General features: G+C 36.4%; 1 protein-coding gene and 1 pseudogene across 1 annotated transcript in view; one reads left to right on the top strand and one right to left on the bottom strand.

Moving 5' to 3' along the window:
• The window catches only part of ACBD6 (acyl-CoA binding domain containing 6), a 196,599-nt gene that overhangs the window by 111,120 nt on the left and 72,707 nt on the right, over positions 1–12,772 (bottom strand). Inside the window, exon 4 of the mRNA XM_029935263.1 lies at positions 12,430–12,512. Within this exon, the coding sequence (XP_029791123.1) occupies positions 12,430–12,512 (83 nt within the window). The remainder of the gene's footprint in view (positions 1–12,429; positions 12,513–12,772) is intronic.
• On the top strand, positions 7,441–7,802 carry LOC115288673 (annotated as a pseudogene).

Below are 12,772 nucleotides of genomic sequence, written 5' to 3'. Positions count from 1 at the left end.
CAAATAAAGCACTGCAGAAGAACTGACGTTACAGCCTAGCTTTGAAAGATGAACTGACCAGACAGCCAGCTGGGTTACTGGAGAACAGAAAGAATATTCCAAAGAACAGAAAGAAAAGGAAAAGCATCAACAAAAAGAAGTGCTCAAGGGAACTGGCTATGGTAGGGTGCTGAGAGATAAATTAGAGAGATGCCAGATACATATCCAAAGAGCCTGAGTCAGATGCTAACCTTAGCTATCTAAAACAAACAAACCTGAAAAGCCAACCATCCTCAGTAGCAATAAATCATAGGATGGAAAAAGTCAGTGAAGCCAATTTTGAACTCTGACCAAATGAAATAATTAATTTGAAGGGGAAAAAATCCTGAGGTATATTTCTCCTGTGAGAGTTTGTTCAAGAGGCCTCATTAGAACTTCGGTTAAAGCAACTCTTAAAATGGTTTACCTTCTATTTACATATTCACAAATGGTCACCTGATGATTAATCTGTCTGTCTGGGTCCCTGAATACTTAGACCAAGAGTACCCAGGGTACCTACACACTTGGATCACTATAAAGATACAGCCTTTGGTAAATAAATAAGCCTTTTTTTTTAGTGTTTTTATTTATTTCTTTTTGAGAGAGAGACAGACAGACAGACAGACAGACAGCATGAGCAGGGGAAGGTGAGAGAGAGAGGGAGACACAGACTCTGAAGACAGGCTCCAGGCTCTGAGTTAGCTGTCAGCACAGAGCCTGATGCAGGGCTTGAACCCACAAAACACGAGACCATGACCTGAGCCGAAGCTGGACGCTCAACCGACTGAGCCATCCAGGTGCCCCTAAATACGCCTTTTTTATTTTACACCTCAGTTTACCCAGATGAATTTATTATTACTACTCTGTCTCTGAGAGTCTGCTCAGCGATGTGTCTTTTTTTTTTTTAATCTCTGAGATTGAAGAATGGACATAAATTCACCAAAAACACGCCGTGAAGCTCCTCAGGAGTCAGTCTTTCTAGGATGCAAGCCTGCTCCCTGTCTTACAAAATTTAGTAGTACTGTTGCTGAATACTACTTCTCTGTAGGAATTTAAGTTCCTAATTTATTTGACAAGTATATGGCCAAAAGCTGTCAATCTGAACAGTAAAGTCTTGCTATTCTCCCCAAATATAATTTTAGGAAATAATTATGTTATCTTACTCATCTCATTTGACTAGGTTACCAACATTCTATTATTATATGCCACATACAAAGCCCAAAGTCCAATGCTAATTCTTTTTTATAGAACCTTTATATTTTATATGTAAATGTATAATCTTTATTTCATATGTATCTAAATATAACCTTTGATATGACTAAACAATCAATACTTTAGAAGTTAAGATAAAATGTCCACCTAGAAATTAAGATACTTTATAATCTTAAAAATAGGCATATTTTGGGGCACCTGGGTGGCTCAGTCGGTTAAATGTCTGGCTTTGGCTCAGGTCATGATCTCATGGTTTGTGGGTTCAAGCCCGGTGTTGGGCTCTGTGTTACAGCTAGCTCAGAGCCTGGAGTCTGCTTCAGAGTCTGTATCTCCCTCTCTCTCTCTCTGACCCTCCCCAGCTCATGTGGTCTCTCTCTGTCTCTCAAAAATTAAAAAAAAAATTAAAAAATAGGCATGTTTTAATGTACAAATATAAAAAAATTAATACAAGCATATTTTAATTTTGTTTACAGTTGCTTCTTTCTTGAAAGAAAAAAAATATGTTCTTACTCAAAGGTTTTTAGCAAAGCTGGTGTAAGGCTTATCTGGGAGAAGCAAATTGGTAAAGTCAGCTCTTTTCTCAAGAATTAAATTGTAGTCAGAGCTGTCATATTTAGCACATCAAAAATCCCCACTATTAATTAATATCTCATTAAAATTTTGGATGTGAATTTCACCTTGTAAAACACTGTTTTTGAGTATCAATCTTACAAAGACCATAAATGAGTCTATACATCAATCCTCCGATAAAATCTTGTAAATAGTTATCTCATCTCTGAAACACCTTGGTTGGAGGCCCTAGAAGAGGCAAACAATGCTGGGGCAAAGACTAAGCTCCAGACACCTAGCATTCAGATCACGGCACTTAAGAAAGCAGGGTTGCTGGTGTTGTTTGCAGTGTTGTTCTTAAGATAATTCCTGAAATCCTAAATGGCAACAAGACATCAAGAAACTCTTTGTTAAGGTATCATATTTCATTGAGTCTAAAACACAAATTATGGGGTGCCTGGGTGGCTTGGTTATTTGAGTGTCCAATTCTTGATTTTAGCTCAGTTCATGATCTTGGGGTTGTGGGATCAAGCCCCACATCAGGTTCCACGCTGGGCATGGAGACTGCCTCAGATTCTCTCCCTCTCTCCCTCTGCCACTCTCCCCTACTTGCAGGCCCTGTCTTAAAAAAAAAAAAAAAAAGAAAAGAAAAGAGAAACCAAAACAAAACCCACAATATTTTTCATTTTTTAACATTTCTGATGAATCTTATAATCTGCACATTCTTACAATTAATTAGCAGCATTTTTTTCCTTAATGGTATTTAAACCAGTGGTGTTTTAGAGTCAACTGAGTAAATAGATAGGTTCAAAATACACAGTGCCAAACGGACAGGTGAATGACGGAGAATTTATATAAACTGAATCACAATCCTCCCACTCAGAGTGCTACTATATCTGCAATTAGTTTCAGATAGTTATAGTACATAACCAGTTAGTTTTCCCCCTTCCTGTTATGTGGTAATGGCAGCATCTTCTTCACCAAATAATAACTATTTTCAATTGGGTTATATACACAGTGTACTTACCGGTACGTACTTACTGGTCTAGAAAATTCTTAAAAGCCTCAAATAAAAAGTTCTATTTGTTACCTTATTTATGTTGTTAATATACTGTTAATGTATTTTTCTCTCATTTTTTCAAGGAAGCAATGACAAAGAAAATATCGATGTCCCAAGTACTTCTTGTAGATAACTTCATATTCTGGAAAAGTTTATCTAGCCATGATTTATAGACACTGGTTACTAAAAATGCATTTTTACCTCTTAAAACTTAATTAACTCTAAGATTGTTGGTTGAAATTTCTGATACTTCAAATGTTTATATGAGAAAATTCATTTCAATTCTGATCAAACCCTGGAAAACCAGTAGCCACATTAGAAACATCTGTAGAATCCTTGGTTCATAGGCTCTATAGAGTTGAGTTACATTCTCAAACGTTAAGGTAAGTCTAAAATCAGTAAAGTCAAAGAATTCAAAAGAAACACCATCAGTAATATTAATAAATGAAAGACTATAGTCTCTAATTTCACTGGTAAAACACATCTTAAAAAACACTAAATGGAAAAGAGCTTTGAAAGTTTAAACTGAAGATATTTGCTCTGTTCATATAATAACAACTATCAAAATTAATTTCACTAGTTGCAGAACACCAGGATTCCTCAACCATCTCAGGAGCAGTACAGTGTAGCAACAGCAGAGTAGGAACCATGTGACCTTGGTCAAGAACCTAACCTTTCTGAGTCTCAGTTTCCTCATCTGTAAAATACGGACATTAATACCTACATCTCATAGGATCATCCTGGTGATTAAGTGTAATAATACATATAACACACGTAGTATGGTAACTAGCACATAATGAGTGGTCCATAAATGTTAGCTGGCATCATTACCTTAAGATTTTAACATCTGTTGTACACTGGGGTCATCTCTCATATACACTTATATTAACACTATCAATTCGACTAACAAATGTTAATTAGACCTTCAAGGAAATAAAAATAAGCCAATGTGGGAAGAGTAGAGTCAATATGGGGGTAGGGGGGGACTGGCATTAGATCAGATGATGAGGGGCCCTGTAAGAAATGTTAAGGAATTTTAGACTTTATCCTAAGCTCTGAGAAACCATTAAAAGGGCTTCAAGCAGGAGAGTGACACAATGATATGAGTTATAAATCTGGGGAGGAGGCAGGAAAGGAAAAAGGAATCTAGTTCTCAAACCATTCTGCAGGGTCCTGGCCAAGAGACTGTTTAGTGACAGTATTGCAAAAAGCATGATAGTGGCGATAATAAAACTAGATGGATTTGAATTATTCTGGAACATGAGGAAACAGAATTTTTGATATAGTAAGGGATGAGGAGGACAGAGAGTAGACCAATGTGACACAAGAGACCTAGAAATGATATATTTTACATAAAATACTGGTAAAATACTTACCTAATACATATATAAAATTTTATATGGGGTAAAATTTATAAATAAAACCATGTAATTAATGTAACACTGTCTTTTTCACACAGAATTCCAACTTTAATAAACACAAATCATTTATTACTGTATACAGTGCAATCAGCAAAGTTCTCATAAATCGAAAGGCAATATCATGAACCAAATTTAGTTGCCTTCAGTATTGAGGGAATAGGTGATGATAATTAAATGAGAATTAAGATGACTATTTCACAATGCTAACATCTTTGTGAACATTTCAAAGTATCTTTCTTTATGTCTCTAAAGCATTTTAACAGCAGAAAAACATTTATTTATATTTATATTATGTGTAATACATAAACCACCTTTTATTACAATGGATACAGTAAACTCATAACTGTATGCATCTTTATAGTGCACACACACACACACACACACACTAAACTCTCTAAACAAGTCTAAGTGTCTAGCACTTTACAAGTATTATATAAAGATAAGGATAAGACTAGAGGAGCAGAAAGAAAGGAGACAACAAAGTGAGGAAAAGGAAGAGGGGGAAGAATAAAGAAAAAAGAAAAGGAGAGAGGAGAAGATGATGGTTTTAGTTAAGGAATGACCCTCTTGTTCAGAAAGGGCTGTTGATCTACAAACAGGTGGATCTGCCTATATGCTTGGTTGGCACCATGACACTGAGCACACGGAAGCTAAATAAAGCACGTAAGAAAAGGGTGAATATGAGAGCCAGGAGACTCTTACAACAGTTACTGTTTATGGCAAGACCTGCTTGTCTCAAGGGACCCATTTTCACATAATCTATAATTATCTCTTCGCTTTAATCGCCTTGTCATGCCTAAGGCTCTCCTGGGCACTGGAAGAGGAAAAGCTCATTAACTAAACCTTTTCTCCTCTCTCCAGCCACCCATGGCTTTTAATTGCTTGGTGTGTTATTATCTAGGAGTGCAACTGGGATCATTTTCATAAGAAAGGAAGGTAGAGAGGAGGAAGGGAGCCATGAGTCCCTGAGGTATGCACCACAGAAAAACCTTTGCTTTCTCAATTATTTATGCCAGCTGAGGTTTTACAGGCTGAATAAATCCATAACTCAAGTTCATTCTGAGCAGTCAGATTCTCAAGGGGGAGTTGCCCACTTGCCTATACACACTTGTGTAGTCCTCAAAGAACAGCCAGAATGTAACAAGACATATGTCATCCAATTTATCACCCATCACCAAAGTGTTAACACAATGTTGATCATGGGCAACACAGTGAGACAGGGAAGCACTTCACTACTGCCAGCCAAACAGATGTAAGGCAGCAGGGTAATCTTTTTGGTGCTAAGGACAGTGGGGTCAATGGGACACTAGTGTCCCAGAAAAACTTAGCCAAGTGAAAGCACAAAAATCCAAATATTCAAAATTTAAAATACAAAATATGTAGAACACATACTCTTAAAGCTTTAGAGCCTTACATGGATTGGTTTCAAACAGATTGCTATCTAACAATGTGAAGCTCTGAATACACAACTGAATGGAATTTTATACCATCTGATTTAACAAACCACTTAAATATACAACAATATACGTTGTAGCTTTTTCTCCAACCACACCTCTTTCAGGAGAATTTTACAGCACAATTTATGTGTATGTGATCGGCTTTTATATGACTTTCGTTCCAGTTCATATTTTCATCAAACATACAAAATTAGAGCATAAAATAATCACTTTTATTGTGGATTATATTTATATTATTCCACTTTATAATCAGAAATAAAGAGCAGCCTATAAAAAATAATTCTAAAATATTTTCAAAATCCATTATTGTTTAAAGATTTTAACTTTATAAGTCAATGATGAAAGCATCTCTTTAAAATTCTACAGGCTTTTGTGTCTGACCACAGCAGTGACCTCTGGTATTTTCTGCCAAAACAGTTCATTTGTCTCACAGAACAACTAATCAATTCCAGAGCCCATCAATCATTTTGGTTGTATACTGGTCTGGTCTTGCTTAGAGAAGGTCCAGATGGCTGCCTGTCTAAGTGGGATTAATAAAATTCTGATAGATTACATAGCATCAAACTACAAAATATAACAAGGAAGACCAAATCTTATGGCAGGGTAGAATGGACACTGTACATGCTTCGTTTATTGTATTTTTAATTCTTGCCCTAATTTCTCAATTTATGTGCCATCTTCTAGATAAAATCTTTTAAGTATAAAAGTCACCAAAAGTAATTTCTTGTTAAGTGAGTCAGTATATGTAGTGCAGAAGCATTTGACTCTTTGCAAAACCCTATGCTTATTAAACAGAGCTTTTCCTGTCCATCTGCAGTATAAATGAAACACAACTGATCTCAAGTCTAGAGCAACTGTCTTTGAGTTAAAAGATTTGTTACTCTTCTATTTCTATAGTTCTAATACAGATTCTAAAAGCACTGGCTCTTCCTTCCATTTTCTCTTGCAAAAGCAAACAACCTATACCTAACTCTATAACCAGGCTGACATGATTTTTAGCTCATAACATGAGCCCTGTGCCATGGGCTCCAGGTGTGGGGGTTCTGTGCTGAGTATAACAATACTAATAAAAGTTAAAAGTTACATAGTAACTCATTTTGTACCTATACATATTCATATAATCCACATTAAGTGTCATATGAGAAAGGAAATACAGTTACCCCCATTTTGGAGATAAAGTAACTTGTCCAAGGCCCATAGAACTACTAAGTGATGGAACTAACATTTGAATGCTGGCAGTCTGGCTTCATAATTTTTGATATTTAATTAGCCTCACACTGTACCTCCTCCATTATACTACAGAACAATTAACCAGCTTCATAATGAAAAATTGGTGTCAGGGCTCTAGAATATTAACACAGAGATTTGTATCTATGACATGATATTGTCATTTTCTGTGACAGAGTGGGAAAAAAGGTCAGAACCACAACAGGCAAGGAGCAAGCTCAAAATTGGCCCCAGTGGCCCTTGGCTCAAGCACATTTACAATAAAATGAAAATGGGCCTTTAACTTATCACCTACAATACACATTAGTCAGGAAAGCTGCCACAAAAATGGATCCCAAGCCTTATTAAATGAGTTTATTAGATACTGATTTTCCTGATCTTTAAAAATGGGGGGGAAATTTAGAGGTTTATATATTAAAGAATCCAAAACAGACTTTCAAAATACTTTTTTTGGTGTTCCCGGCATCTTACTGAGGCTGCAGGGCTGTCCACTGCTCTCTGAGGTTCACTATGCCCCACAAGGACGACAAGAAGAAGAAAGATGCCGGAAAATCGGCCATAAAAAACAAAGACCCAGTGAACAAATCTGGAGGCAAGGCCATAAAGAAGTGGTCCAAAGGCAAAGCTCGGGACAAGCTCAATAACCTGGTCTTGTTTGACAAAGGAACATACGACAAACTCTGTACGGAGATTCCCAATTACAAGCTTATTAGTAAAGGACTTATTAAACTGGTTTCAAAGCACAGAGCCCAAGAAATTTACACCAGAAACACCAAGGGTGGAGACGCCCTGGCTGCTGGTGAAGATGCGTGGACAGGTCCCACTAACTGTACACTTTGGAAGATAAAACTTTATTAAATAAAACAACAACAACAATGGTTTTGCAGAAGAAGACCTTTTCCCTTCACCTAAGTTTGCCATTTGACATTTCTAAAACTCTAAAACCTGCTGTCACTTTCACTTCAGTTGAACGTGATTCTGCCAAGAAACTGCAATTAGCATCAGTTAAAGCACAACTTCCTTCTGGAAAAGGAAAACACCATATACATGTCACCTAAGTACAAGCAAAATCTGATTACACAAACTCCAACAAACAGCCAGTTTTCATTGTTGCAAATGCATTATTATACTTTAGAAAAAACAGGGACCACCTCTGGTCCATTACTGAAATAATCCAACATTTCCATTTAGAATAATTTTTATCATGATCTAGTTTGTTACAGAAGAATTCTATTCAATTATGATTTCTCAATTATAAGAAAATGACTAAGTGCTGTGATTCTGCTGTTAGTAGTGACAAAATTAATATCTGTAACAGTTAAAAGGCTTTCAGTGGTTCATATTCATGTTTCCTATTGTTTAATATCTTACTCATATGTTCCAGAATACATATCATAAGAGAACTAAAATTTAGATGACTAAAATAAGGCCAATACTAATCAGTTTTGTCCCTAGCAGAGGTTCATATGTCACTGGATGAACCAGTAATATTTATGAAGCATACTACAGATGCCAAAAATATTAAGAACATACTATTCAAAAGTGAGGCTGGGAAGCACAAATATCCATAAAGTTTGTCTCAAAGATTCATATTAAATGTGTGATGAGTTGAATTAAATTTGTACTTTATGAAAATAAGCTGTATTATTTTGTTATTTCTCATGGTCAAAATTCTAAATATCTGATTTAAATCTAAGAGTGATGTGTTCAGGAATTGGGTGGATGATAAGCAGGTAGGTTAATAACTCTCCCAGGATAGTTTAATTCCGTCTTAGGAATATACAAATTATATAGATATTTACTTTCACATCAAGTGGAGTAATGTTTTACTGTAATCAGCCATGTTACTGGACATTCCAAAAGAAACTCTACTAAGCATGGTTTTGGGAAAAGTACTAGGCTTTGGGGGTCCTTAAGGAAACTGGCATACAAAATAAAGATCACTATTGTATATATGCACAACTGATATTGTTAGAAAGTTAAGCACAGTGATTTTTTTTAAAAGGTAAGTCAAGAAACAATCTTTATTTAATCTAACTAGAAACAGAAAATAGCCTTATACATTTTTAAAAACTGCTTAGAAAAATGTGAAGATGGGTATTATCACAAGAAAACCAAACCAGCACTCTCTGCCTTATAATAGGAACACTAGGGTAACTCTATGTGGCAACAATCACTAAACTATAGCTCCTGAGAGAAGCCAGGGATACCTCCTAAGTACTGGGTACTTTTACTAGATACCTACTAAGTTTTGGGAACTTCCTCAGAGACTCAAAACACAGAAATAGAGGGGCACCTGGGTGGCTCAGTCGGTTAAGCATCTGGCTTCGGCTCAGGTCATGATCTCGTGGTTTGTGGGTTTGAGCCCTGCATCAGGCTCTGTGCTGACAGCTCAGAGCCTGGAGTCTGCTTCGGATTCTGTGTCTCCCTCTCTCTCTGACCCTCCCCTGCTCGTGCTATCTCTTTCTGTCTCTCAAAAATAAATAAAAACATTAAAAAATTAAAAAAAACCAGAAATAGATAAAACATGATACTTGGCCTCCAAAACCAAAAATTTAGTAGAAAGGATATAGTTTTTAAAAATTTTTTAATTATTATTTTATTTTATTTTTTAATGTTTATTTATTTTTGAGAGAGAGAGAGATACAGAGCACGAGTGGGGGAGGGGTAGAAAGACAGAGACACACAAAGAATCCAAAGCAGCTCCAGGCTCTGCTGCCAGCACAGAGTCCGATGCGGGGCCTGAATTCATGAGCCCTGAAATCATGACCTGAGGTAAAGTCTGACACTTAACCAACTGAGCCACCCAGGCACCCAAGGATATAGGCGTTTTTTAATTTGTATTTAAGTGGTATAACGTGATAAATGTGATACCAAGTGTGAATAAAGAACTATGGGAAAACGGAAGGAATGACCTCTCCTCCCAATATGTAGAAAAATGACTTGATTTAAACATTTAATAAACTTTCATTTGTAGGGTTAAAGTTCCACGATGCCAATTTTAGAAGACTCTAAAGACAGAATACACAAATTAAGTAAACTACTATATAACGGCTGAGGGGAAGAGATGTTTAAACTCTGAAAAAGCTTTTAAATTACGCTTCCTCAAGACTGGATGAGCTCCTCGGAGTTCTCAGGGTCCCGAAAAGGGATCAGGGCAGCAAATGTATTCCAGATCAACCTTAAAAGGTATCTTTTTCCCTCCAATTCTCATCAGCCTTCCCCTATCCCAAACAAACATTTAATCTATAACAATGATATGCTTGCTCTGCAAACAGATTCAAGATAGGACCTTTAGTATTAAATGACTGGTCAGTAATGGCAAACTATGAGCTCTTAAAGTTTCTGATTCATAGAGGAAGCAATAACTTTCCTCCTAGAACGCTACCTGGGAGTCCTGTCATTACATCTCCATGTGGTAGATAATGTCAGCAAACTCTTCTGCAAGCACGCAGCATGCATATTTGGTACAATTTACTCTTCATTCTATAAGGACAGATATTTCCCTTCAATAAATTTAGGTGAACCCAATTTTCCACTTAAAAATTACTGCTCATTCATTTCATGTGGATAAGTAAGAAAAGTAAAGTTCAGGTAACTCAAAAAGTATTACCAGCATCAAATTCTTATTTAAATTTGTTTGTAAGGTAAAAGTCTTAGAAGAATGTGTCACCTGACTTTAAAGCAGGACAAAATCCCTTCCCTGATTTTCACATGGTACTGAAAGAAAAAGATTATCCAAGACATTATATACATAAAATTTAAGGTCCTAGTTAAATAATGAGATGACAATGAAGAATTTCTTTAATTGTAGTTTAAAAAAAAAAACCCCACATAACATAATATTTACCTTCCTAACCATTTGAGTATACAGTTCAGTAGTGTTAAGCATATTCACACTGCTACGCAACCAATCCCCAGAACTTTTTCACCTTGCAAAACAGAAGCTCCTTACCCATTAAATAACCACTCCCCCTCTCCCGCTGCCTCCAGCTCCTGACAACCACCATTCTACTTGTTTCTATGAATTTGACAACTCTTGACACTTCATATAAGAGGAACCATAGTGTTTTAATCTTTTTGTGAATGGCTTATTTTACTTAGTATAATGTCCTCAAGCTTCATTCATGTTCTGTGGTATGTGTAAGAATGTCCTTCCATTTTGAAGTTGAAAATATTCTACTATATGTATAGACCACATTTTGTTTATCCATTCATCTGTCCACGTGCAGATGCCTGTTATGAAAAGTGCTGCTATAAACATGGGTGTGTAAACATGGGTCTTTGAGATCCTGCTTTCAGTTCTTTTGGATATAAAACCAAAAGTAGAATTGTTGGATCATATAGTAACTTTAAAAAAAATTTTTTTTAATGTTTTATTTTTGATACAAAGAGAGACAGAGCATGAGAGGGGGAGGGGCAGAGAGAGAAGGAGACACAGAACCGGAAACAGGCTCCAGGCCCTGAGCTAGCTGTCAGCACAGAGCCTGACGCAGGGCTCGAACCCACGAACGTGAGATCTGACCTGAGCCGAAGTCGGAGGCTTAACTGACTGAGCCACTCAGGCGCCCCTTTAAAAAAAAATTTTTTTTTAATGTTTTATTTTACATATAGTAATTCTTTAACACAATATTCTCCTTGGTGTGCCATTTTATACTCAATCGTTTCTAATCTTTAAAAGAAATCATGGCAATTTAACAATGACAACAAAAAAACCTTTTGTTTTCTAAAAAAGAATATAATACTTTTTAGAAATTGTATGAGCTTTATGAGACTGAATCACTACCTTCCCATACATACTTCAGTTCAGATTACAGCCACACTAAGAAAAATGAAAAGAAAGGATAATGGCATTTTTGCCAGTATTGTGAATAAACTTGAATACAAATACACAGACACACAAAGAAATAATTATATTTTGAGGAAAACAACATCAACAACAAAAATCCACAGCATTAGATTGTGTAAGACACAAAAACCTTGCCCTACCAACTACTTACATGGTGGGAAAGGTTACTATCTGGCACTGATCCAGACACTTACTGATCTCAAAGATAAAACATCTAAAAACTTCTTTCCTGCTATTTATTATCCTACTAGGGATATCATCAAACAGTTTCATTTCATATTAAGAAAAAGTTCTGGGTCGTCTGGATGGCTCAGTCGGTTAAGCGTCCGGCTTTGACTCAGGTCATGATCTCACAGTTGGTGGGTTCGAGCCCTGCGTCAGGCTCTGTGCTGAGAGCTAAGAGCCTGGAGCCTGTCTTTGGATTCTGTATCTCCCTCTCTCTCTGACCCTCCCCTGTTTGCTCTGTCTCTATCAAAAATAAGTAAAAATTTTTAAAAAATAAATAAGAAGTTCTGTGCAAATCAAAGTTCTCAGGATTGAAAAAAATACAAACACACATATACATACGCACATACATACATACACATATATATTTATATATGTATCCCTATTACCAAATACCAGAAGAGAAATTACCTGATGATTTCTTCATGATAAAGAGAACTAACAACGGGCCCACCAAAACCAGTATTTGCTTCTTTTCCTTTCTTCTCAGGTAACTGTATGGGGGGGGGGATAGAAGATAGAAAAAAGATAGATGGATTAAGGCAGTGTGTATTTAAAATAGTTACAAAATAATACTTTGCTAAGGAATACTAAAGATACGAGGTTCGCAGTTTCTCTAAGGTCCCAGTAACAATTTCAAGGTGGTATCCAAAAGGCTAAACGACTCTCAAGTCATCAGAGTAATGGGATGAGTACCCACTAGCAAACCAAGGCCACTCCACGACAGAGCTCTGGAGATGCCTGAAGCCCAGCA

Source organism: Suricata suricatta, chromosome 3 (genome assembly GCF_006229205.1).
Source record: "Suricata suricatta isolate VVHF042 chromosome 3, meerkat_22Aug2017_6uvM2_HiC, whole genome shotgun sequence".
NCBI lineage: Eukaryota > Metazoa > Chordata > Mammalia > Carnivora > Herpestidae > Suricata > Suricata suricatta.
The sequence above is the reverse complement of the archived record's forward strand: the minus strand, read 5'-3'. Positions and strand labels throughout refer to the sequence as shown.